This window comes from Haemorhous mexicanus, chromosome 9 (assembly GCF_027477595.1).
Source record: "Haemorhous mexicanus isolate bHaeMex1 chromosome 9, bHaeMex1.pri, whole genome shotgun sequence".
Taxonomy (NCBI): Eukaryota; Metazoa; Chordata; class Aves; order Passeriformes; family Fringillidae; genus Haemorhous; species Haemorhous mexicanus.
In genome coordinates this window covers 5,323,464-5,349,113 of record NC_082349.1, presented here as the reverse complement: position 1 = coordinate 5,349,113, position 25,650 = coordinate 5,323,464, and the positions used below count along the sequence as shown (strand labels likewise).

Sequence of the window (25,650 nt, the reverse complement as noted above, 5' to 3'; positions counted from 1 at the left end):
CACAAAGTGGAACACAAGTCCCCTTTCTCATTTTAGCCCAGGAAATGAGAGCTGGAATGAGGTTGCTGTAGAGATTATCCTCTGCAGTTGTAATTTGTTCTCCCTTACAAGCAAATTCACTGCATTGGAGATCATTCTGTGGTTTAAAACCCATTTTCAGTGTGCCTGCAATACACTAACTGTGCTTCTCCATCTGAAAACACTGAGGGACATTTATAATTCAAATATTAATTACACAGATCAGCTGTAAATCACCTGGACACTCTGACCTGTTCTGTGTAGGTCTGTGCAGCTGTAATGCTGCAGGTAACTCTTAAACACTGAATTCCTGCCCTGAGTGTTTCCATCACAACTGGCTGAGGTGCACAGTGCTCATCATTGTCCTCTTGGGCCTCATGAGGCCAAGGATTTTCTCCAGGTTTCCCCTACCACTGCTTCTTCAGAGGGTATCTTCCTTTTTACACTGTTGGCTCCCATAATTAATCACCAAGAAAAGCAGCACATCCTTGGAAACCATGAAGAGGCCGAGAAAATGAACTTCAGCTCAGAAATGCACAAAGAACAAAACCCCTTTGTCTTCTCCTTACTGCTGAATTTTCCTCTAAAAAGGACTACACACAAACAAAACAGGCACACTTGCACTGAAATCCTAATTTCTTTTCCCAGAAACTCAAGGCTATTAATACCTTCCCCTGACAACTACATCAGCTCTTTGCTGAGACAAATTATGGCACAAATTGTGACTCAAAACAGTAGCTCAGTGGGGTGGAAGATGTGCAATCTTCCCCCTCAAGCTGCTTCTGGTGCAATTGCCACCACGGAATTTTGGCCACCCCTTCCACATTGGAGATATGCTGATCTGACCATGGACAGATGCACATTTTTTTACCAATCCTAATTTTACCAAACTCCTTACCTGGGCCCTGTGCTGAGCATGAGGGTTACCATTTTTTTTTTTTTTTAACAGCTGATTAGTTCAATCCTTACTGCACTAGGATGACATTTTACAGGCACAGAGAAAACAAGCTGTGCACCCTGGCCAGGCCTTGAGAGAGACAGGTGAGTAAAAGGAGCTTTAACATTCCCCCATGCAGAGTTTTGCCATCTCATTGCAGGCAGAGTGTGAGTCACAATACTGTAAGCTATTTATAAAAAGATCTCTCAGATTTCCAGCTGTATCCCAGTGACAAATTAGAAGCAACATTCACCATTGATCTGAGTTACAGTGACAGGCAGAGCTGCAGATCACAGGACTGAGAAGAAATGAGTGAACAAGGGTTTATTTTTAAATATCTATGACCTGAGGTGGCAATGGGAACAAGATCACCTCATGGGATTTTTTTGGGCCTAGAAAAGTAAGAGTACTCACTGTAAATGTGGGGTTTTCCTCGATGTTTTAGACACAGATGATATTTTCAAAGGAGCAGAGAAAACCTCATCTTTCTTAAATTTCAGTGTCATGTCAACACCTACATCCTGAGGACTGCTTGGAAGGCTTGGCTGCCCGACTGTGCCCTGCTGGCAGAGGAACAAACCAAGGAGGAAACAGATCCAGTGTCATCCCACACCACGCTGGGAGCAGCACTCGATTTTCTGCTGCTCTCTGCTCCAAGGCTGACACTTCCTTTTCCTCCTTGCTTTGCCAGCTTCAGAGAGACCCATCCCAGCTCCATGGCTGTTCTCAGCCTGCTGCTGCTGCAAAACTGCACAGCCCTGAGTGAAGAGCAGGTTATTTACATGCTGCTTCCCTGCCCCAGCTCTCAGGGACAGCTACTCTGTTACAGGGACATGATTTATCCCCCCAAGCCCTGAAACTTCTCCAGTTTTCCAAGCCATTACACTCCCTGTGTTGGCCTTCATGGTTTGAGAAGAGAGCAGGAGGTGGCCTGAGCAGCAGCTCCCCAGCTGTCACTCCCAGCTCAGGTGACAGCCCACAGTGTCACCCCAGCACAGCATTCCCAAGGAAGTGTCCCAGGAGCGTCAGCACAGAGCCCTCAGAGTCACTGCTGAAGCCACCTGCAGACGTGTTCTGAGCACAAACAGGAGCTGCCAGTGGAGATCAGGACTATGGAGCTGTGTTCACCTCACCCCACCCAGCTCCTGCTGCTCAGGGCAGCTCTCGGGGGGCCGCCTGCCCCAGGGTGTCCAGAGAGGAGGAAGCCCTGGCCCAGGGCTGTGCCAGCCGTGCCTGGTGATGCCTCTCCAGCCCAGCCCAGTGCTGCCCACGAAGGAAGTGTCCCCTTGACATGGCAGGACTCCTGGCAGCTGTCCCACAGCCAGCGTCCAGCCCAGGGCTGCCACAGGCCCTGCTGGGTGTCACTGCGCTGAGAGGAGGATTTGCTTGGCTGCAGCTTCCCAAGCAGGTGGCAGGGCAGGACCCCGAGGCTCCAGGGTGACGTGTGGGAAGCACCCTGCTGTCCCCAGCAGGGATGGGCACCAGGATTCAGGCTGGGCAGAGGAACTCGTCGGACCAGCCCCGGCAGTGCTGGATGCCGTCCCGGCACAGCCTCCGGGGGATGCAGGAGCAGAACTCGAAGTGCACGGGGCTGCAGCTCCACCACTCCTGCCCACACGGGGGGCAGGCGGCCCCTGGAAGGGCAGAAAACAGGGAACTGAAATGCTTCTGCTGCACTCACCCCCTCCCTCCTCCCTTCCATGGGTAAAATCCTTTCATCCCCCAGCAGAAAAGCTGCTGGTGACAGCCCTGTGACTGTGAGCCCACCAAAGCAGACACTGGCTTGGTGCTGTCACAAGCAGATTGTGACATTGCAATGACCTTCATGGCAGAGAGGCCATCCTGGGGGGAACAACTAACTGTGATTTTCCCCCCTTTTTTTTTGTCCAAAACCATGAAGGTGACTTAAGAACAAATCTGCTGCTCGTTTTAGCAAGACTCAGCTCCTGCACGGCTCGGAGATCCACCCATCTGCTGACCAGCTGCCAAAGGCCAGTTTGAATGGTTACTGCTAACAGCCACACATCCTGATGAAACTGCTCCACATCAGCAAGCCACGGAGGAAGAGCAATTTTTGGGACTGGGAGCAAAGCACAGAGCATTTCTTCTCTCAGGTGCCACCAGGCTTTGACACAGCAGCCTCGGCAGCCAGGGGGACTGAGCCCGTGTGGCTCACACTCACACCTCACCCCAGCTATTTTGTGGGTGCCAGCCTCCAGGCATTTCCAGCAGCATCCACAAGCACCACACCTGTGGAAGCTGTTACAACCCATCAGCAGAGAGGCAGGAGCCAGCAGACAGACTTACAGCTCCACGTCTCGTCAGAGCAGTCCCCGCAGTCGTTCATCCCGTTACACCTCTGGTCAGCATAAACCCAGGATCTGGGGCTGCTGCAGTAGAAAACCAGGTACCCTGGGAGGCTCTGGGGCAAGTCACCTGCAAGGGCACACACAGAGGACATGCTAAACTCCCCCAGGCACACACACACTGGCTCAAATGGGGGGGGCATGCACCAAAGGCTGCTGCCAGGACACTTCCCCTGCAGTACCAAAGGAACATGACCAAATGGGGAAGCTCTGTGGTGGGACACAGCAAGTCTGCCCCAGGTTTCTGCTTTATTTAGTTTTTTTCCCCAGGGTGACTGAACAATAAATTACCCATGTAGGCATACAGCTTCACTGATGGAGGAAAACTACAACATGGTTTAAAAAAAAACCCTAGGAAGATCAGATGAGCTTGGAGCCTTTAATTCCTGGCATTCCTGCTAGGTTTTGGGCAGTGCCATCTCTCAGCATCTGCCCCACAAAGGCTCTACCAGGCCTACCTGCTCCTGTAGGCAGCCAGAAGCACAGAGCAAGGTTAGAGGAACCCTGGCTGCTGTCTCACAACTGGAAGATCCGTGCAGGGGGGATGCTCACAACAAAACCACTCACCACAGAGCTGCTCCTGCTCATCCTCTCCGTTCCTGCAGTTGCTGACTCTGTCACAGACCCAGCTGGCTGGGACACAAGTCACTCTATCGTCACACAAGAAGCCTGTCCTGTTATTAGGGGCTGTGCAGAGGCGGGTCACTGTGGGGAAAGCAAGAACTCCTTCATTTTCCAGCATTTTTGTGATATGAGGAATAGATCAAGGGGAGTAAAGGGGGGTTTCTGAAATTAATTTTTTGTTCTGGAAGTAACCAGGGGCCAGGATTAATTTCTGGTAGGTTCATGGCAGAGTCTGGAAACCACACCCGTAGTCTTAAGCATGACAGTGCTACCCAGAGTTATTCCAGCCCTGTGGAGCAGGGAATGGCTGCTGGCCATTTGGGCTGAGCAAAGCTGGTACAGCTGTGCTCATGCAGCACCATTTCTGCCTCCCTTACCAAAAAAACCAATCCTCTGGGGATACAACCTGGTGCCCGTGGCAGGAGTGCCAGGGCTGCCACCCCCGAGGCCACGGCGGCCGTGAGGACGAGCAGTGCCAGGGCAGAGATGCAGAGGTGCCTCTGTGTGCAGCCAGGGCGGGCACCACGTGGGTGGCAGCGGGCACCACAGGGATGGCAGCAGCCTGGGGGAGGCAAGAGAGACAGTGAGGGACTGAGGAAGGGTCTGGGGTGTTTCAGAGAGGAACAGTGCAGGGACACGAGGCTGGTGTTTTGGGGTCTCTGCGTGGGGGCTGCTGGGGGTTAGGGGGTGATAGTTGAGTTTAAAGAGCCAAACTCCACCATTAAACACCTCCTGGTGGGGAATTTTGCTGCTGGCAGTGTGGAAGAGCTTGTGCTGCTGCTACAGAGCACTGGGGTGGAATGGCACAAGCCCAGTGTCTCCATGGAGCTCATCCTGTGGGCTCGGATGCAGGGGGATGACGGCCAAAGCCCTGTGGGACAGCAGGGACACTGAAGCACAGGGCAGGCTGGTGTGAGGCTGGGGAAGGTGCCCTCCCAGAGCCCATAACAAAACTCCCCACGAGGTAAGATTTCATTTCACAGCACTTCAGGCTTTCTGCCCCAGCCAGGACTCCCACTCCCATGGAATGAGGCCGGACTATCAGCCCAGAATGGTGAGAAGGAACTGAAGAGCTGCCCCTTCCCTCCCTAACAACATCTCCAGGGCACAGCAACCTTCAGGGACTCCAGCTGTCAGAAAGTCAGGGACATAAATCAAACCAACTGCAGAAGCTAAAGGCCAAACCCACAATCACAGCAAGACAATGGCAGCACAGGGAGAGGCACCCACCCTCACCTCAGCAACCTGCACCTGCAGCTCTGCCTCTAAACCAACAGGGTATTTCCCTCCATTCCTTCATCTTCCCAGACCAATAGCCAAAAATAGCAGCGTGGTCATCTCAGAAACATGTAACCAGTCACTCAGGGCAATCCTGCCTGTATAATTGATTTTGGCATATCTGAACTTAAAAATCTTTAATTAGAATTTTTAAAAGCTTTCAGGAACTTAAAGAACTTTTAAGTTAGAATTTGTCTCAGCTGTGCTTTGTGTTTACTTAGTTGTTTAAGTGTTCAAACTCAAGGGAAGGGGCAGCCTTTGCTCAAGAGCAAAAGGATCCTGATTCCAGCAAGCTCCCCCTCTGTCATGCTCAAGCAGGAGCCAAACACAGAAGATTTCAGCTCAGAAGAGAAATGGTGAATTCTCAGAAGAGAAATGGTGAATTGCAGCATGTCTGTGTCTACAAAACACCTCTGACTACAAAGCACAACAATTACAAACAGACTCGAGTATAAAATAATGGTGCTGATGAAATGTTGCAAGCTGAACTACAGGCTTGCTATTTGGTTCTCTTTGATCCCACCTCATCCTTCAGAGTATGGGCAAAATTTGCTCAAGTTTGGCTATAAAGACATAGGGAAAGGCCACAGCAAGCTCATCGTGAGCCTTTCTGTGACAGAGAGGATCACTTATCATACAACTGTACATATGACTGCCAGCTCCAGGCCAACACAGAACAGCTGAAGTTTATTAACTTTATAGTCTGGACATTTTACTACACAGAAAAGAGGGAAAATCAGTCCAAACAGACCATAAATAGGGGTTGTATTTTATATTACATTGATAGTTTCCATTGATTTATACTTTAATAATAGAACTCTGCATTTTACTCATTACCTCTTTCTCCAGAGAAGGACTCTGTTGAACCAAAAGTAGCTACATCACCGTTTCTCTGGAAGCAAAGGGATAAAAGGCATTTACAGGATCCCACAGCCACACAAACTTCACCTTTCTAGTTCTCACATCTTACCCAGGAATACCTCGTGTACTCCATTATTGTTACACACAAGCAGAAATTGCCTCAGTGCAAACATGGCCCACATTTAATTCCCTAAACAATCAATCATATCCCTTTTTAAACCTCAATTAATTACCCATTTGTAAAACAAACACCCACCAAGCCCAGCACTTTATATCAACACTTCTCTTTTGCATCAAGGTAAGTAGAAACAGCTCAGAATCTCAGAGAAAGCAGTGATGAAGAGGTCAGGCAAACAGCACAGGCAAGAACCCATGCTCTTCAGGGAACAGCTGTGTGTAGGATTTCAGTGAAGAACTGTACCTGGGGGTGAGTTTTGTTCATGCTTCCCAGAGCTCCAGGGACCACAGGGAGTTCTCTGCACCTGAGCACAAGTGAAGTTACCAGGATACAAACCCAACAGAGGCAGGAGAGCAAGGAGAGCACCTCACAGGCAGGAGGGACTGGCAGGGCAGTGCTGAGCCTCTGCTCCAGCCTCAGTGAAAGCCAACAACAAACTCTCTCATTCTTCTTGTCTCCAACGTGGTTTCGTAACAGGGCATTAGACAATGCAGAGTAAACAGATTCAGGGAGCTGAAGCCCTGCTGCCACGTTGGAAGACAAGCACTCACCTCTAGCTCATATGCTGGTCCTGGAAAACCCCTTCACAGTTAAAGCATGAGGGAAATGAAAGTCTCATCTTCACGAAAGTCTCCTGTCTCCACACCTCCTTCCCAAGACAGAGCTGTGCCACTGCCCTTGTGGCAGCACCAGCCCAGGCTCCTGCCAGATGATGAGATCTCAGGAGAGCTGTGCAGGGTACAACCATCTGGAACAGCTTCCTTGCTTGGGCAATGAGCACAGGCACAGGAAATCCTCCAGGGTCCTTTTTTACTTGAGTGCTTGAATTTCCAGGCTCGCAGGAAGGCTTAGCAGCTCAGCCTGCAGCAAACATGAACTTACAAATACATTGGAGCCTTCTAAACTGGCTGCAGGTCTTGGCACAGCTCCCACAGAGAGGAGTTTTACAGCTTCAAGGATGAAATTTCATGAGCAGGCAGCTTTTCCGTGGAGGTAGTGAGAAGAAAAGGCATAAAGTTTTTGAGGAGCCCGGGTTCTTCTTGCAAGAGGGTCCAGAGGACTCAAGTGCTCCCAAATTGTTGCCACCCCACAGGCCATGACTCCTCCCCAAGCAAGACAGTCCCACCAGGGCTGTGGAAGGGAGGCTGGCAGCCAGATTGTCTCTGAGCTGGCATTGCCTTGAGCTGACTCAAAGCACCACAGAATGCCTGACATGGAGGAACAGCTACAGCTCCAACTTCCCTCTCCATCCCCACACGTAAAACACCCCAATTACACGGAGTTAATACACTCCTCATGGCCAGGGCATCTCCAACCCTGTGCTCACAGACCAGCCAGAATTAAACACAGCCTTCCAGGACCTCCTCCTTCAGCACAGCAGCCAATTTGTCCAAACCAGAAGCTTCTCACAGGAATACATCACTGCTGAGGGTGGTGGTAGAAAACTCTCCTGTTTCAAGAAGGATCTTGGGTGAAAACATCCAATGCCAAGTAGCAAACAGTCTGCAAGTCTGGGCAGCTGCTGCAATGGGGAAAAATGTCAGACTGAGCAGATCTTGAATTCTGGATCCCTTGCTGTTTAAAGAGGAAGTCTCAGTTTCTAATCAGACTTGATTCAGGACTATTTTGAGCCTTCCTAAAGCTTATTAGGTGGTTGGGAGTTTGCTGAGAGCCCTATGTAAGAGCCAGGTAAAGCAGGCCAGCTGTGCATACCCTGCAAAACAACCTACAGTGAAGAGTTTAAAATGTGGAGTCAGCCCACCCCTGGGGACAAATGTCTGTAAGAGATGTCCAGAGGAGGACAACAGAGCTGGGGAAGGCTCTGGAGCACAAGAGTGATGAGAAACACCCGAGGGAGCCGGGAGGGCTCAGCCTGCAGAAAAGGAGGCTCAGGAGGGAGCTTCTCACCCTCTGTAACTCCCTGAAAAGAGGTTGGAGCCAGGTGGGGTCAGGCTCTTCTCCCAATTAACAAGCAACAGGACAAGAGGAAACAGCCTCAAATTGAACCAGAGGAGGTTTGGATTGGATAGAAAATAAAAATAAAAATTATTCACTGGAAGAGTTGTCAGGCATTGGATCAGGCTGCCCAGGGCAGTGGTGGAGTAACTACCCCTAAAGCCACGTGGATGTGGCACTTGGGGACATGGGTTACTGGTGGCATTGGCAGTACTGGGGAAATGGTTGGACTCATTCTTGGAGGTCTTTTCCAAGCTAAAAAACTCGATGATTCTACAGCCTGACATCTACCACCATCTGTTTCCTGCGCCAGGATTATCAAGCTCAGCTACAGCCAACCAGGCAGTTGGATTTCAGAGCAGTTACCCCACATCAAAGACTGCTTAGAGTTCAGAAAAATGAGTTCATGACAGCAATGTAAGAAAGATAAGCAAGCTCTTCTGAAGTATAAAAAATAATACATAAAAAATTTCAAAGATCAGAAAAGCTGAAGAGGCAACAAATATCAGTGTATCCAGTATGACAGAAGGTTATTGTAAATTCTAGCACCTAAAAACTCCCCAGTTTTCCCCAAATGTACCTGGGCTATTTCTGCCAGCAGTAAATTGCACACACTCAAGAGGGTCACCTCATTTGTGTCCAGATGATTCCATTCTAAACCCGATGCAGGTTCAGTTGAACACGTGCCTAAAGAGAACATAAAATGCTTTCCTCCTGCAATTTCAATAATTTAAGGCCCTTCGTTTAAACAGTGGTTTTGAGCAGAGATCAAACCCAAATTGCAGCCTCTGAAAAGGGAGATGTCAGTAAGTCAAACATTTAACAAAATTGAATAGGAAATGACATTTTGCAAAGCCAAATGCCAAGACAGCTTAAAGAGTCCATTTAGATTAGAAATCTTGAGAAACAGTTCCATTACTTGCTATTATCTGATTTTACTGAGGGAAGATCTTTTGACAAGTTTACAAGTACAACACTCACCGAATTCCTCAGGCTCTGGCTCGCTCTGGATACAGCAGTGCCAAGTGCCAGAGTGCCACAGGCACAGAGCTCTCTGTGACCCAAGAGCACATTGCTGAATCACTGGCTGCACTGCACAGATCACTCAGCTGAAATGCCATTAAACAGCAAACAAAAGACAAAACACCAAATGAAAGCACAAGTTGTTTGCTTAACTCCAGCCCAGGGCTGTAAGCAATGGAGTTTTGACGAGAAAGTTTTGTGAAATCAAGTCATCAGCCTAACAGAGGTTGTACTGTCCGTGCTGGAACAGGCAAAGAGCCACATATGCAGAGAGCTGCTCCCTCTGTAACCACGTGTATTGGTACAGGAAAACATTTAAGCAGACTTGCAAACATTTCCATAAGCTATTCAGTTAGGAAAATGGGGATTGCTGCAGTCCCTTCTGGAAATCCCAAACAGCAGAGTGCTAAGATGGGCACTAATCCCTGAAGTAAAGCCAGCAGTGGCAGTGATTGCTGAGCAGGGTTGCACAGACCACAGTGAGCTCGGGCATCCCCAGCAGAGCGGGGCCGTGCCGGGCTTTGCCTAAGCCAGCAGAAACGGAGCATCAGAGACACAGGCAGCTCCTGTCCCTGCCCCCTGAGCAGTGTCCCCAAACACCACCCTGTCCCCTCCCACAGCAAGGCCCCTGCAATGGCACCTACACAGAGGGCAAGGCTGCTGGCACCCAAAGCTCTGGGCTGTCCCACTGAAGAGTTCAGCGTGAAGAGGTACCTAGAATTTAAGAGCTGAGATTGCAGTTCCTGCAGGCTGATGGAAACCTGCTTAAAACAGACATCCTCAACGACCTGAAAGCTCCTGACAGCCACCCTGCTGGGCTGGGCTCTGCACATTCCTGAAAGGCTCCATCAGCTGCACTCACACAACCACTTGCTCACAGACAAGCTGGGAATGACCCCTGAGCCAGGTTTCAGTGGGGGAATATATCACTGTATCTCCCAGAATCTCCACAGTTCTTCATTACATTTTTTTAAACCTTTGAGGGAATTCTGTCTAATCAACAAAAAAATGACAGTGAGTTGAAGACTGTGCATTCTAGACAGCATTCACTCAGACACCCTAAAATAAATCACCAACACCCCCAACCTGCCAACACTGTGGGAACCAGCATATAATAAGATCCACAAAAAATAGGTTAGACATGAGGGACATTGTTCATTGTTGCTGTGTTAGTGAATCACAGCAAAATCAGGTCACGTTGCCCATGAGAGGAAGGCTACAGACAGGCTTTCACACGGAGCCTGTTGTGGTCAATAATTAACCATAGCAAAAAGCTATATAGTCAACATTTTCTATACAGTCAATTTTATTTGTCTGCTCTCATTTCTCAGGAATCAACTTGTTTCTGTAAATGAAGTTACAAGACCAGAATAGTTAATCAAGAACAGAAAGTAGAAGTTTTCAGAAAACACAGGTGCTAACTTTACAAGCAATTTAAGACTTAAAGGCTAAAGATTGACAAAATAACTGACCATGTAATGTTCTGCATGTGAAGGGATATGTCTGTAAATTTTAACACATTTCCATCTTTCACAAGCTGAGCTCTAGCTTACAGTACCTCACAAATGCTTTCCACCTTGAATATTACCACACTGTAGAAAAAATATATTTCTGTTTTTGAAGACAGGGTTGTTTGTGCATGGACATTAACAAGTACAAAAAAATTCAGCAGATAATTTTATAATATTTTCTCTTAACTACAACAGAAAGTGCAACACTAGAAAGGCATGTCCTGCCTACTTAAAATGTCTTATACCTTTACAAAGCTAACTCTGACTGTACACATTACATCCTAGAACACACAAGTAAGTCTGAAAGTGTCCTGGCAGAAGTATGGAAAGCATGCTTACAACTTCTGTAAGCAAAAAGACACAATAGCAAACACCAGTGAAAAGTGATTATACCTGGAAACAAACAAATTCATGTCTGAATGTCTGAATCTTCTCTACTAGCTGAAAACAAAATCCCATGACATTTGTTGATTTTGCAACTTTATTTGCATTTAAAGACTGGCTGCTAAGCTTCTCATCTGAAGAACCACCACAATCAATCAGGAGTTTCTAGCTCTGTTAGAATTCAGTCTATCGGATCCAAGGGATTTAAATTGCAGATTGATCCAGATTGACTTTTGTAGGAAGAGGTCCTGCTTCTTCGTGTTCCTCAGTCTTGCATCTAACCACAACAAGTGCAGAGGGTGGGTATCTGTTGAGTTTTTGCTCATTCATGTATTCCAAATCTCCATAGATGCTCAGCTTCTGAAACATTTAAACAAGGAACTTAAAGACTCTCCATATTGTGAATAAAATGAATTTCATTATGCAGCTGCATTCCAGGTTCTGATGGCTGCAGCCCTGCAACACAAGGCTTTCTGTAACATCTGAAATTCAGGGCTGAGCTAGCATCCAGAAGAAATGTATGAAATCTTCCAGAACAAGGAAAGATACAGTGTTTGTGCAGCAGCTCCTTTGGTGTGCTAAGACTGAGTCAGGACTCTCTGGGCACTGGGAGAGTGCCTGTTCCCCTCCATCAGACTCTGCACTCATACATATCACCAGTAACTGCTGTCACTGTTCTCACCACTGATCCTCCTGCATTAAACCCATCCTGGGTCCCCCCTACACCACCCAGCCCTTGGAATAGCTTCATTCCCAGAGAAATGAGACTCAGCCTCCATTTGTTCAGAGCACCCTGAAGGTTGTTGAGAGTGCAATATAGTACAACCAAAAGAAATCGTGTCTGAATAAGGCTCAGAGCTCCTGTGAGCCACAGGAATGAGCAAGAATGCTCAGCTATAAAACCATCATTTAAATAAACAAAATTGGTTTGTCATCCACAATGCAAAGTAAGAAAACCCTCCTTAACTGAACCTCCCCCAAATATTTCTTAGTCTCTGGACAGCTGTAACATAAAAGCAATATAATGAATAAACTCCAAATACTGTAGTTATGAAATGCAGTACCTCAGATGGAACATACTGCTCTACAGCAGTAGCTACAGTTGCACAACAAATCCAGAGCAGCACCAGCACTGACAGGACGAGTGTAGTGGTTAAAATCCAACTGGAATTTCTGAAACGACAAGAATGTTGATAGATTTCATAGAGTGAATACAAGACAATGGACCTCTAAAAAAGTTTGGCTCATTTCTGACTGCCTTTCCTGCCAATTCATTAGTCTCTGGCCCTTCCAGCTACACAGTCCACTGCAGACTCCTGTGTACTCTAATGCCCGTTTGATATCACAAAAAACTTGCAGCGTTCTGTTATGGGGCCCTAAGAATGCTCTTGTTTACAGATTTAAAGCCAGATTTTTCTGTTATGGATCTGCAGGACAACTCACTGATCCTTCATGTGGGAACTTTTAAGGAGAAAGTAAAAAAGCTTTAACAAATACATACTGAGTATTTTCAGCCTGGAAACAAGACACACCAGTGTGCTACATAACACAATCCCAAAACAAAGTGCTTTGCCCTAAAACACATTCAGAGCTAATGAACAGGCAAAACACAGTATTGATTAAACAGTTCCCAGAACACACTCAAAAAACAGTGCAGGAAATTATCAATATGTTCTTCACTTGAAATGGAAAGGAAAAATCAAAGTTGGCAGGACAGCATGCAGAAAACACGGGGCCAGCACAGCACTTATGGCAGATAGAAAACCTTGATGCTGTGCATCCTGAGCCTACAGACTTGGAGACCTTGAGACCTCCCACGGGCTGCACACCCAGAGGAAAGGCCTTCACCCTCCCCAGTGGGCAGAGCCAGCTCAGGACACACTCACATGGAGAGACACTTGAAGAAGCTGTCGCTGGCTCGCTCCTCGAAGAGCCCCCGGAAGGTCTGCGAGCTGCCCGGACGTCCGTCTGCTGAGGCACAACAGCACAAACAGAGGGCACGAGAGCAAGGGAAGGGAAAACCCACACCCCACACACTTGGTCTGCACAGACAGCACAGAGGGAAGCTTTTAAAGCAGCCCCAGCCTGCAGGCTTCCATGTGAGCAGAGCTTGTTTCTACCGCGCTTTGCCAAGTGTACGCAGTGCTCCCTGCACAGTAAATAATTATATTGCAGCTTTCTAAAAATTTGCTTTCATTTGCCACCTGCAATGACATTTTTTAAATTTGCATGACAGGGAACATTTGCATTTACTCTTCCAAAGCACAAAAAACAACTTACAGGCTGTTTTACTCAGGGACAAGGCTCCTTTTTTATCTCCTCCAGTGTCCTGATCAAGCTGTGGAACATACTGCACTTCTGGCTTTGACTAAAACAAAGCAAGGAGTTAGGAGATCCTGCTAGAAAGCTTTCACTGGTTTTGATAGTTCTGAAAATGTAAATTATCAAAATTAATACAGAAATTAACCTTAAGACATGAGCCATTCTTTTAAGTTTGAATTTTAAAAAGGCCCTAAAGGCAGTGAAATACTAGGAAAAACTAAACACTTTTGATGGTGCTCTAGAGTTTTTTCTCTGGCTGGAAGAGCAGAGTTGAAGTCAGCAGCCAGGACACCTTAACCTCAATGAAAAAAGGAAGCACCTGGAATATGACAATTTTGCCATCATCTGCTTGAAGGTAGAAAGTCCATGAGGATGTTATGAAGCTCTGAGCTGAGTCCATCATGTCACTCCAGAATGATCTCACCAGTGTCAGAGGAAAGAGGAGATGAATTCGTGGCATCAGGGACATTAACTGCAAGCACAACATCAACATTTTTCCATTTGTTTTCACTTGAAAAGGACAGCAGTTACATTCTTGCTAACCCCTCACCTCATGTCTAGATTTCAGTTCTTAGGAAGATTTATTTTCCATTTGAAGAAATTTTAAAAAGAGAAGACACACACTGAACAGAAACAAGTAGGTGGTATTTGAAAAACATGTCACCTACTTACTTGCTCTTGCCTTAACTCAGCAAATGGCAACTGGTTCTGGCATCCAAGATGGCAAGCATATTGTTCATCAGATTGGGAGTATGCTTCAGTACAGGCTGCAAGGGAGAAGTTCCCCAAATGAGATGATAAATTCTGCCTTTTAGTTAAGAAAACATTCTCAGTGTAAGTTGGATCAGAAACAAAGCAGCAGTTGACAATCCCATTTGCAGGGGAAGACATGGCAATCCCAGGGTAGCATTTGCTCTGAGGTCTAATGACAGAATCAGAACTTCAACAGAGCAGGGAGTTGAAATCTGGCTGCTATCAGAGCAAATGATCACCAGTGTTACCCTGGCTGAGCTCAGGGATGCAAGCTCTCATTGATCCTCCCACCACCACCATAGCTTTCTTCTACATATCACATAAAACATCAGAGAACAGAGATAGAATCCTAAAGAGAACAGAGGGACCATCAGTCCATTAAATCTCTTTGAGGTAACAGCAGAAGCCATGGTATCACAGGAAAATCAAAGGAGCATTTCCTGCTAATACAGAAACTGCACTGAAAGTATTATGGAATAATTTCTTGAGAAAAATGAAGCTAACTCTTTGTTTTAGAGAGAGCTTCTATTAATTGCTCACTAGAGATCACAAAGACAAGAAATCAAAATTATTTGGAGAGAATAATTTAGTTTATTCTGCCCATGGACAAATCAGGCAGATGATACACAGGCACAGCTCTCCTGCACTATTCTAAGGCTTAGGTGGACAGTGCTTCAGTAGTACCTGAACTAGAACCAAAACAAAAAGCAACACAGAGGACAGGAGCTCTCCCAGTTTTCCAGAGGAACAAATGGACCATCATAAGGACTAAGAAGCTGGCAGGAAGCATGGCAGCAGCAGCTAAATATTTGAGTGCTCAGCTCATGGCACCTGAGCAGCCATTCCAGGCTACAACTGCCACCAAGTCAGAGACAGAACTGAGCAGAGCAGCCAAGATGGATCTGCCAAGCACAGAACACTCAGGGCACCCACCAGCAGATTACAGAACATAAGCCAGCAAAGACAACAGCCCCAGAAAGAAGAGTTAAACCAGAAATAAGCAACTGTTCCATTACCCTGCATGTGCTCTATTGCTACATTACCCTGCTTTATGGCACTCTGTCGTGTGTGGTTTGACAACTACACTGACAGGCTGTATCACAGCTACACGGTGTGACAGACTGGAGCATTAGCCCATTTCTGGAGTATTTACTGCACTTTTGTAACACATTAGCATTTTTGCATGCCAAGCTTTCTGCTTCCCTACCTGAGCTGGCCACAAGCTCTCTTGCTTTCAGGAGCTACTGAGAGGACAAAAGCCTCCCCTGAGTGCTGGTCTCGTGCTTCACTGTATTGGTAGTAAATGTGGAGAGCTCCTACCTTTCCTTTCTGAATAAAGCTGTGAATCAGCTTCCTCAATATTATTGGAACAAAGTTCTATACAATTCCAAACCCACTATTAATTGGCTTGTATCACACACAATCCCTGGAGGGACATAAAGGTGTGGCACTTGGGGACATGGTGGGCTTGGCAGTGCTGGGGGAATGGTTGGACTTGATGACCTTAAAGGTCTTCCCCAACTGAAATAATTTTATATTTCATCTTCACTGTTAAATCTTTGCTCTAACACAGATAGCCTGAGAGAATTTAACCAGGACTTAAAGGCCTATTCCAAACAAAGCTGTACCTCATTCCCAAGGGGTTAGCTGCAGGAAAAGCTTAGGATGTAGGCCAGACCACAAGTTACAAGGCACAGTGAGATCTGTGCTCTTGCTCCACTGAACAATTCACTTCTATATATAAATTTGTCAGGAATGGCAAACGGGACTGATTGTCACAGGGAATTATTAATAGACAAGTGTTATTTGCCTGGATTTCCCCCCAGGCATTTTGTGTTTTCTATGCCAAACTGTTTATAGTAAAATGCACTATTTCTTTATTTACAGACACTGATGATACTTGAGAAATTCAGGAAAACAGCAACACTGAGGAGAAATTCACAGACAACAACCTTCCCGTAAGGCTTTTTTTGTATGTCCTGTATATGGACTTCAAGAAGCCGTTAAACAAACCCAAAACCCCTGAAAGGGTGCCACCAACTCAAGAGCACCCTTTCAGACCCTGCAGCTGTGCCCTGCACTGTGTGCTCAGCCGAGGGGATGCTGCAGGGCTCACCAGAGTCACACTCCTGCTTGGTGCGATTCAGATCGGCGCCGTCGTCCACGAACTGGCAGATGGAGAAGAGTCGGCAGCCGCGCTGGCAGGCGTACAGCTCCTCTTCCTGGGGAGGCACAAGGACACGCTTGCAAACCTCCAGTCCACAACAAATCCTCAGAAAACCAACTTATTTTTGTTGTTTGGTTGGGTGTTTTTGTCCTCCTTCCCTCCACCAGAGGTACAGCCCAGCTCAGTGTGGAACGGGATGGGCGGCAATGAACCAAGCAGCACTGACAACCCATGGATTGATCTGAAAACCTGGAGCAGCAAATGATGCTTTGGAATTCCAGACCCACAACTCACAAGCAAAATGAATCTTTTAGAAAGTGTTGTGTTTGAAATTAAGACAGTGCTGAAAAAGATTTATTGATGTTTGGAGACTTCCTACTCTTCGTAGGGTTATTCTCAGAACTTAAACGGTAAGACCCAGCAGAAAAGGACCAAAATCCTCTCATTTTGACAGCAGAATACAATGTGTCTAAACAGATTAATTATTCTAATCAGAGCCACAACAGAACTATCAGAAAAAGAGATTATTTTCTGATGTGCTACACAGCATCCTGGTTACTGCCAGCTCCACAAACACAAAATGTTTATTTATTATATTGAACTGAAGGGCAAAAGTGCTTCCCCACTGCCAACTATTAAAATCAGGCAAACACAGAAATCCTACACCTAGTATTTCTTCTGTCCACAGCTCCAGGGGGATGGATGTGAATTAAAGCCTCTGTGACAGGAGTGTCCCACTGACCACACCCTGCCACTGACCCATGAATCAGAACTTCAAAGCCAGCAGCCACTCAAATTGCACAGGTGCAAAACAGGCCCTGAATTAATTTAACAACAACCAAACACACCACACCTCTTGTACAACCTGCTGTAAATGACCTGGCGTTGTAGCTGAGACCATGAGCTCATCTGCTTTAAAGGCACAAGGGTAGAAAATTATTAATATAAACTAAAACTCGAATCTAAATTATAAATATAAACTAAAACTCAAATCCAACACTTACAAGGTGGGTGGTGGTGGAGCAGAAAATGTTTTGTAATTTGATATCCAGATAAATGAGCTGTACAGATATATTTCCATCACAGTCTCAGTGAAGTTTGTCTTATTTTCCACTCACAACTAAAACACATTTCTTTCAATTCCACCAGCAGTTTTGTGACAAACAGAACAAACACTAAATGTAAAAGATGTGACTGTATTAGTGAACAGCTCCAACAACACATGACAAAACTCTTATTCAAAAAGTAAAGTAACAAAATTCAAAACTGCAATATACCAAAACAAACTGTGTAAATTTACTCATATTCCACACAACTCCCTGTTACTTTCCAGCTACAAAACCCAACAGAATTCCATGGGGAAGCAGACAAAGCCCTGTTACCTGATCCTGGCACTGTTCCTGCCTGCTGCCTTCCTGTGAAATCCCAAATACAGGGTAAGAGTTCCACCTGCTACAAAGCTGCAGCTGATAATGAAGTTTATTGCCAACAAAGAACAAGGATTATGAGATTTGTGATCTCGGATTTTCCAAATTTAAGTCTGTAGTTAAAGGCGTGCAAGCATGAACCAACAGCAAACCCTGGGGGATGAAATTAAATTCCTATCAGACACAATTTTAGTGTTTTATCATGAGATAAAAAGTTCCCATGAAGGCTCTAACGAGCTACTTGTTTGTCATCATTTATGCTTCACCCTTCAACATCCAAGTGCCAAACAGGCACCCTGACTCAGGATCTCTGCCCTGCCACGAACACAGCACTGCCCAAAACATGGAGCAGCCCAAGCCAAATTACAGCTGCCTTTTTAAGAACAGAAGAAAAAAAAAAGAGCGGCCAAACACCCCAAACCCACAAAAGCCCCAGCACTGACAAAGCTGTACTTTGACAACAGCGCTTCACTGGCAAACGGCAGCCTAGCCATCTATTTACATAACGAAGTATCTGTTTTAGAGAAGAGACGGAGCTGCAGGGGCAGAGGGGCAGAGGAAGGGCCGTGCCAGCCCCGGGGGAGGCGGAGGGCAGCGGCGCAGGTGCGGGGAAGGGCCCGCCCGTACCTTGGGGTAGGTGTGCAGGGGGTAGGTCAGCTGGCAGGCGCGGTGACACGATGCCGTGTTGCCCAACACGGAGTCGAAGGCCTCAGAGGAGGCAGCGGGGAGCTGTCCCGAGGCGGCTCCTGCCTGGATCACCAAGAACAGCGGCAGGAGCAGGAGGAGGACGGCGAGGCCTCCCCGCCGCACCGCCATCTTCGCTCCTCCGCCCCGGCAGCGGCCACCAGCAGCCTCTCGCGAGATGCGCCCCTCACGGAGCTTACTGGGAGATGTAGTCCGCGCCGCGGGGCATCCCCACCCATTCCATAGAGCCTCCCCCGGCGGAAACTACCATGCGGAACAGGCGGGGCAGCGGCAGCGTCTCCCGCGCGAGACCTGCTGGGAAATGTAGTCCACGCCGCGGGGTATCCCCGGCCCTCCTATAGGGCCTCGCCCCTGGAGGGAACTACCGGGCGGAAATGGCGGGGCCGCCTTGGCGGCTTCCGTGAGGGAAGGCGGCAGAGGCGAACATGGATCGGTTCGTGGTACGCTGCCCCCGCGGCCCGCAGAGCCCCCGCCGGGCCGCGCCCGAACCCCGCGTCTGCCGGCAGGTCACCCTCGAGTCTCTCAAGGCAGGTCACCGGTGGGAGGGAGCGGGGACCCGGCCCGGCCTCCCGCGGCACGGGCGGGGCGGCGGGGGAGCGGCGGTGTGTGGACAGCGGTTCTGCACGGAAATCTGTGCAGCGCTGCGGTGGGATCCGAACAGGGAGGTGGTTATACAGGTGCAGAGGGCTCTGCTGCCTTAGAAAGGGTTCCGTGGGTTATAACTCGGCGTGGTGCAGCGTCAGGCAGGGAACACGATTCGAGGACAGCCCGGTGACACCGCCAGCCCCAGTATTTCCAGCTGGCTCTCATCCCTTTCCAGCAAGGAAAACCCTTCCGTTCATTTCATGGATGTCGTGCGTGAGACCTGCGCGAGAGCTGAACCCCTCTTGGTCACCTGCTTGTGACACACAACAGCAAAACATTTGCTGTACCAAAAGTTCATCAAGTGTGGCAAAAATCAAAAGAATGGTGCATAAAGCACTGCAGTTGTCTGACCACTGCTGGATAAGATGCTTCACACCCAAAATATGAGACTTGCATTGTTTGCAGTCTGCTCTGTCAAGGTCCTTGGCAAAGCCAGTGAAAAACACTGCAGCTGTGCAGTGTATCCAGGTCTGCATTCGTGTTCCCTAATGCTCTGGTTCTCACCTTGCTGGCATTGTTTTACTTCTGAAGTCAATCTGAGCTGGATTCTCAGGATAATCAGCCACCTCCCTCTTAATCCCTTTTCCTATTTAGAAACAATGGATTCCTTTAATTCAGAACACCTCTAGGAGGAGTTTGCTGTTATGTTCCCAGACTTTGGCAGACCGGGGTGAAAGCCTCTCACTTTGTTTGCTGGTTACTTCAGCCTTGATTGGCAGGAGTTTTCTAATTCCAAGCAAGTACCCATCATACATTCTGTGCCATGATCAATAATTCATGTATTGATAACAGCCCCATTAGCTGAGATGAAGATGGTGTCCTTTCTTATCATAATATTCCACTTTCATAAGGAGCTTTTCTCTTTCCCAGAGAGTTGTGGTTGTGGAAGACATAAAACGATGGAAGTCTATACTTGAGCTTCCTGGGCAACCAAAAGAGAACCTGATGGAAGCTTTGGAGGAGCTGAAGAAGAAGATACCTTCCAAGGAAGTGTTACTTTCCACTAAAATAGGTACATCTGGTCTATCTAAACTGTGAATATTAGGCTGTCTTGTGTCTGCTTGGCTTGTCAGTGCACTAGAGATTAGTCTGGAAGCTTTTTAAGAAATGAGGAAATTGCTGCCAATGAAATATTGTTGATATCAAGCCTGCAGTTTGCACAGCTTGTTCAGAAAAAAGTCAGCTGTCCTCTGATTCCTCCCAGGAAATACTGCATCACCCCTTTTGAGGTCAGAATTTTGAAGAGCTCTCCGTGGTAACTCTGTGATTTATTCCTTCTCCTGCTGTCAGTGCTCATTTATCTGATTTGGCTGAATCCCCTGAAGGTGTGAGAAAATCTCCTCAGAGTGAGTGGCCCAGAACTGCTTCCTGCATCCTCACGCTGAGCAATCCCCAGCAGATGGGCAGTTCCATGCGAATGGCACAGCCCCATCCCCGCCTCTTCTCCACAGGGCTTGGGGGAGGGATAATGGTGACCTCATGGTCCCTGCCTTTCCCGAACAGGGAGAGCATCCCGGCCTTTGTTTGCCATCGGAGCAGCCGGATCTCTGTTCACAGAGCCCTGGAAAAGGAGCTGCAATGCGCCCCTTTCCCCATCCTTCTGATCTGTCATTCCATTTGCCATGTTCAGCTTATTCAGGCTTTTCCCGGGATTTTTCTGGGGATTTTTCCTGCCTGAATAGCGCCGGCCTGGCAGAGGCACTGAAGCTTAACAGTGACATCTCCTGGCCGACAGCGCTCCTGGCCAGGGAAAAACACCCCTCTGGAAGCAGGAAGGTCCCTTTTGTCTCCTTGCAGGGGAAAGCCTCTTCTGCGCTGCCAGGCCCTCTGGATGGGAAACATTCTGCTTGGAGTCATCGTGGTTCCCATGTTTAAATGCTACAGCCATCACCAGCTACATCTGCTTCCTTAAAGGGGTTCCCAGCTAAAAACCAGCACTTTTTGTAGGCCAAGCTAAACACCTTCACCAGATCCAGGATCAGTGTAAACAGCTAGCGTAGCCTGTGTTAAATAAGTGTCACTCCACACCTGGGTGACTTGGGAAGGTGATTTTCGCAATTCCTTACTAATTGCTCAAGCTCCACGCTTAAATCCTGGTCATTTTGTATTTATGTTTGTGTCAATGCTTTGGTGGTTTTGCTGAGACTGAGTCAGGAAGGTGTGTGGCTGCTTTAGCACGATGATGGGTGCCAGCTGTACCTTCCCCAGCTGCCAGTCCCACAGGAGCCGTTCTGTTTCCCAGGTCACACGGTGAACAAGATGCGCAAACACCCCGAGCCAGAGGTGTCCAGCCTGGCCAAGGACATCTTCAGGGAGTGGAGGAGCTTCATCAGGGAGCACTCCAACAGGCCCTCCATCGAGGTCAGGAGTGACCCCAGGACCGAGGCGTTCAGGAAGAACGCTCGGAAGCTGCTCAGTGAAGCCCTGGAATTAGAGGTACAGCTCAGAGCCACTTGCCTGTGGCTCCAAAAATTCCCTCTGGTGGGAACAAGTGAAACCTTTTCCAGCCAAGCTGGTCCTGCCTGCTGAGTGGGGACTAGACCAGGTGATCTGTTCCTATTTTTAGGGATTCACAGCACATCCCTATTTATGAGTAACTTCATTTGCAAGGTAGATAATGTTTTTTGGTTGTTAACCAAGGGAACCTGCTAATTGTGAGTGTTGTCATTTCCATAACCTGTCAACAGATTACTTGTGTGGCCGCTGCACTTGGGCTGTACAAGGAGGAAATTAATAGAAGATGAAGCTTTTCCTACTAAACAGCTATGAAAGCAACAGTGGGACTTTTTGGGTGTTTCCTAATTAAATATTTGTAAATTTAAATCTATAGCAAAAAGAGAGAGGCAAGGTTGACAGTATATAAAGTGGTGATAAATACCAGATCCCTCAGGTATGTTTAACTAAATGAACAAAGCTCTGCTGTAAGGCTTAATAACTAGTTTGCTTGGTCTATGAAATGCCATAATAATTCTACTTTTCAATTTATTCATTAATTATCCTTTCAATAACAAGTCAAGTGATAAACATTCAAGAGTTTGAAAGTTGTGTGTTTGCTAGCTGTGAGAACAAGCTCTCCAGCTTCCAGTCTGGGGCAGCACAGAAGGATAGTTCACTGTAGGAATGCCTCAGAAAGGTGGGAGCTCACCTTTGGTGAGTCAAGCTTAGTTCTTAGAAAGCACAGCTATGCATGGTGATTATAGTGGCAGTAAAGTCTTAATCTGTGGAACATAAAGATTCTGGTACCACCCTAAAATGAGTAGAATTGGGTAAAGCAGAATTGCTTCTGAACAGGACTCACCTGAAAACACCTGCAGCCACCACATGTGCAAGCAGAGGTCCCAGCAGGTGAATTGCTTATAAAGGCAGGGGAACCACAGCTGCTGCACTGACACCTGAGAGGTGTCAAAAGAGAAAAGGGAAGGTGGGACTGAGGGGATCCAAGGGGCTTTTTAGTGATGGGTGGCAAAACTTGTGTGGTGAAGAACTTGCAGGAGTACCACTTAGCTCACTGGAATCTCCTGCAGGCAATGCATGGAAGATTCCCCATCACAAAAGGCAGAAGTGAAATTAAAAGCATTTCTTGAAGGGTGGGGGATTTCTTCCTAAACTGTGCTGAATTACAGGTTTTGGCACATGTTGAAGCAATAACTACATAATTAACATTTAGCAAATCCCTTTTCTGCATTCTTAATTACACCTCCTTCTAGAGACAGAGATCCCACATTTCCCTTTATAGCAGCAGGCAGAGCTGCCAAGTGTTTGGCATGTCTTAGAGTTGCTGTTGGAATCAAGTTTAAAATAGTATCCAAGGTACCTTATATCAGCCAGATCAAAAGTGAGCTTTATGGAGACACTACAGCATAGCTTATAATTGCAGTGAGCTTGATACCCAAAGCTTGTCACAGATTAGTTTCCTGTTGTGATGGCAAAGTACTGCCACCCAGCTGGAGGTGGGGATATGTTCCCTGCCACTGACCACGCTGCCTTGTCCCTTAATTGCTAGGGTGGAATTAAATTGCTCTTCCTGTTACACTTGTGATGGGAAGCAGATTTCCTTGAATCTAAGCTGATTAATGAAGAAACACTGAAAGGCACCAAACTCCAATTTCAATCAGCTGGCCTCCTTATTAAATGTAAAGATCTAATTTTATACTTTGCTGTTTTCAGATTGATCACCCACTGGCTGAAAATATTGAGCGCGAAGCTTTTCATCTCTGCTCCCGCCTCATTAGCGCTCCGTATCGCCGGGCCGTGCGAGCCCTTGTCTTCTCATTAAAGCACAAACCCCAGACCCGAGCAGCAGTCAAGGATGGCACGCTCCCTGTCCCTGCCTTTGTGCAGAGCCATAAAAAGTGAGGAGTTGTGCTTGATCCCGAGGGAGAACTTGCTGTGCCTGCATCTCCATGGAACTGGGAGCCTTCCCTGCGGTGAGGGCTGACTGGGTGACTCCCTGGCAGCGCTCCACCAACAGGGCTGCTGGAAGGAAGAACCAATGATGGAATGGGTGCTGTAACTCTGACTTGCTGGAAATCCATGTGGGCTTGTTGTAAGGAAAGTTTCTTCCACTCTTCTGTGTATTTTCCATCCTTGCTGACTCACCTGTTTCTCTCTTGTGCCCGTTTGTTGTACTCAGTTTAGCTCGATCCCTGGTGTGGATCTTCAGGTGTATTCAGCTGAATAACCCTTTTAAAGGAGCAGCTCTGTGCTGTGCTGGCTGGAAATACTGGTAATTATGGGTAATTGGTCCATGGGAGGGGATTCCTGGGGGATAATTGCAAACTCTAGTTTGCCCTAAATCAGCCATGTCTGCTGCAGCTGGGCCCGGCCTGTGGCAAGAGCTGTTTTGCCAAGGTGATTTCCCCTTGCTGCAAGGGGAAATCACATTCCAGAGCTGGATGTAAAATGAATTTCAGTACTTCCATCCTCTCAGTCATTCTGTGATTTGGGGCACTTTCTAAAGCCCCAGGGTAAAGGTGCTGTTTAATGCCTCTGCTGCTCAAGGAGCAGCTCGTTCAGCCTTCCAAACCTCACTCATGATGTAAACATGGTGATTGTTTTTACTGTAATGTGAAAAAAAACTTGCCATGAATTATCTAAATAAAACCAAATACTCCTTTTAAAGGCTTTTTTTCTCTAAAAGGAACATGGTTCAGAATGAGTGCGTGAACAAATCTAAGCAGCAAACCATTGTTTAAATTCTTTCTCATTATTGAAAATTGGAATTCTTGCCTCTATATTTGCTCTGATTTTTTTTGTGCCACAAGTTGTCTTGTTCTCTATAAGCCATTACTAAGGCTATTCCAGGCATGGTGTTCATATCTTCACCTAAAAAATGACTGTCTATCATTACTTGGAGCTGCTAGATACTTTTTTCATCTGCAGACCCTTAGCAGAAACACTCAAAACTTACTTGAGGTGTTGAACTCCATAAATTTAATTAGATAATTGCAGGTCCTCTCAAGAATATCTTAAACCCTGTTTTGTTTGCTTGGGCCAGTGCAAGACCAGTTTTGCCTGTGCACATTGAAGGTGTCCTCAAACAGCTGAACACAGAGGTTTCATTTGTAGGAAGTTGAGCTCGGGTGTGTTTTAGGCAGAAACTGGCAGATCTATGTGTGGTGATGGTGTGGGTAATTTTCAGTAACATGTCACACTTGTTGACCAGGCTGTAGCAAAAAATGGGAAAACCCTCAATTTCTTATAAGCAATCAGCTCCATTTCCCAGTTAAATAGCTTCAAACTGCACAGCTGTAATTGAATTTGAGTATCCTGGACCATCAGGAGGGGTTCAGGATCAATGAATGACACAGCTTTTGCATCAGAGCTGCAACACCAAGACCTGCAGTATTTATTTTCAGCTTCCTGTTCCTGGTGCCCGGCTGTGTTTTCTCTATTTGGGTAATGTGAGAAGCAAAATTCCTGAAAATGAGGAACTGCTGGTCTAATGAGAGCCAGGCCAAAGAAGCTTCCCACACAGGTCAGATACAGTCTGGCTGTGCCAAATATTTTTAATTTAGAAAGTAACTTCAGGGATGCAGAGTTGCTGCACACAGGCAGAAAACTCTCCTATAAATTTTCTCTATATAATGGTTGATATTTTTTGCCCAACTTGTTTCAAAGGAACCCAAGTGTAAAGCTCTGGGTCCAGTTCCTTTATCTTGATGTTAGAGCTGGCAGTAACATTTGGGCTGAGGATTCACAGACTCTGCTTTGCAGAAGCTGACTGGAGGAACTGGAAAGAGTCTGGAGAGTTGGGCTCAAGACCCACAACAGGAGGAATTCAGGGAACCAGGGAAGGTTTTAAGGACAAAAACAGAAATGAAGGTGGGGAAGGAAAACAAAAACAGAGATGGGAAAGCAACAGGCCAAAAAGGGTTTCATTTTCCCAAAGAGTGATGCTGAATGTGACAACAGGATACTTGATACCTGGCACTAATGAAGTTTTTAATTAGTCTATCAAAACCAGATTCCCTCCATGGGGCAGCCTCACCTGCA

General features: G+C 47.0%; 3 protein-coding genes across 8 annotated transcripts; 1 reads left to right on the top strand and 2 right to left on the bottom strand.

The window, feature by feature from the left end:
- Positions 1-1,264: 1,264 nt before the first annotated feature.
- Positions 1,265-9,038, bottom strand: LDLRAD1 (low density lipoprotein receptor class A domain containing 1). 5 transcript variants are annotated; one of them, XM_059853775.1, is made up of 6 exons: positions 8,799-8,978; positions 6,058-6,115; positions 4,352-4,507; positions 3,889-4,026; positions 3,263-3,391; positions 1,265-2,589 (listed from the first exon to the last, which is right to left on the bottom strand). In XM_059853775.1, the coding sequence occupies exons 1-6, from the start codon at positions 8,916-8,918 to the stop codon at positions 2,444-2,446; spliced, it is 747 nt and encodes a 248-aa protein (XP_059709758.1). In that variant the 5' UTR covers positions 8,919-8,978; the 3' UTR covers positions 1,265-2,443. The 5 variants fall into 5 exon arrangements, with proteins under 5 accessions (XP_059709758.1, XP_059709760.1, XP_059709761.1 ...); XM_059853777.1 differs by lacking the exon at positions 8,799-8,978 and adding an exon at positions 6,506-6,761; XM_059853778.1 differs by lacking the exon at positions 8,799-8,978 and adding an exon at positions 6,506-6,756 and having other exon boundaries at positions 6,061-6,115.
- A 1,491-nt stretch (positions 9,039-10,529) lies between these two features.
- Positions 10,530-18,663, bottom strand: TMEM59 (transmembrane protein 59). Of its 2 annotated transcripts, none has more exons than XM_059853769.1 (8): positions 18,433-18,663; positions 16,328-16,433; positions 14,131-14,225; positions 13,778-13,930; positions 13,417-13,504; positions 13,023-13,104; positions 12,201-12,309; positions 10,530-11,496 (listed from the first exon to the last, which is right to left on the bottom strand). In XM_059853769.1, exons 1-8 carry the CDS (start codon positions 18,619-18,621, stop codon positions 11,341-11,343), a joined length of 978 nt encoding a protein of 325 aa, XP_059709752.1. In that variant the 5' UTR covers positions 18,622-18,663; the 3' UTR covers positions 10,530-11,340. The 2 variants fall into 2 exon arrangements, with proteins under 2 accessions (XP_059709752.1, XP_059709751.1); XM_059853768.1 differs by having other exon boundaries at positions 13,023-13,107; positions 18,433-18,662.
- Positions 18,664-18,826: 163 nt separating this feature from the next.
- On the top strand, positions 18,827-24,276 carry TCEANC2 (transcription elongation factor A N-terminal and central domain containing 2). The gene is made up of 4 exons (XM_059853781.1): positions 18,827-19,037; positions 20,026-20,167; positions 21,398-21,591; positions 23,323-24,276. Exons 1-4 carry the CDS (start codon positions 18,936-18,938, stop codon positions 23,509-23,511), a joined length of 627 nt encoding a protein of 208 aa, XP_059709764.1. The 5' UTR covers positions 18,827-18,935; the 3' UTR covers positions 23,512-24,276.
- The last annotated feature ends 1,374 nt before the right edge of the window (positions 24,277-25,650 follow it).

Excerpts from the sequence above, each read along its gene's own strand:
- LDLRAD1 (XM_059853775.1), bottom strand. The coding sequence starts at position 8,918 with ATGTTCTCTTTAGGCACGTGTTCAACTGAACCTGCATCGGGTTTAGAA. Across the intron at positions 3,392-3,888 it reads TGAGCAGGAGCAGCTCTGTG|GTGACTTGCCCCAGAGCCTC; the intron begins GTGAGTGGTTTT and ends GTGCCCTTGCAG. Across the intron at positions 2,590-3,262 it reads CTCTGACGAGACGTGGAGCT|GGGCCGCCTGCCCCCCGTGT; the intron begins GTAAGTCTGTCT and ends CTGCCCTTCCAG.
- TMEM59 (XM_059853768.1), bottom strand. The coding sequence starts at position 18,621 with ATGGCGGTGCGGCGGGGAGGCCTCGCCGTCCTCCTCCTGCTCCTGCCG. Across the intron at positions 13,108-13,416 it reads GTCCCTGAGTAAAACAGCCT|CAGACGGACGTCCGGGCAGC; the intron begins GTAAGTTGTTTT and ends GTTGTGCCTCAG. Across the intron at positions 12,310-13,022 it reads TTCTTCAAGTGTCTCTCCAT|AAATTCCAGTTGGATTTTAA; the intron begins GTGAGTGTGTCC and ends TTGTCGTTTCAG.
- TCEANC2 (XM_059853781.1), top strand. The coding sequence starts at position 18,936 with ATGGATCGGTTCGTGGTACGCTGCCCCCGCGGCCCGCAGAGCCCCCGC. Across the intron at positions 20,168-21,397 it reads GTTACTTTCCACTAAAATAG|GTCACACGGTGAACAAGATG; the intron begins GTACATCTGGTC and ends TCTGTTTCCCAG. Across the intron at positions 21,592-23,322 it reads GTGAAGCCCTGGAATTAGAG|ATTGATCACCCACTGGCTGA; the intron begins GTACAGCTCAGA and ends TGCTGTTTTCAG.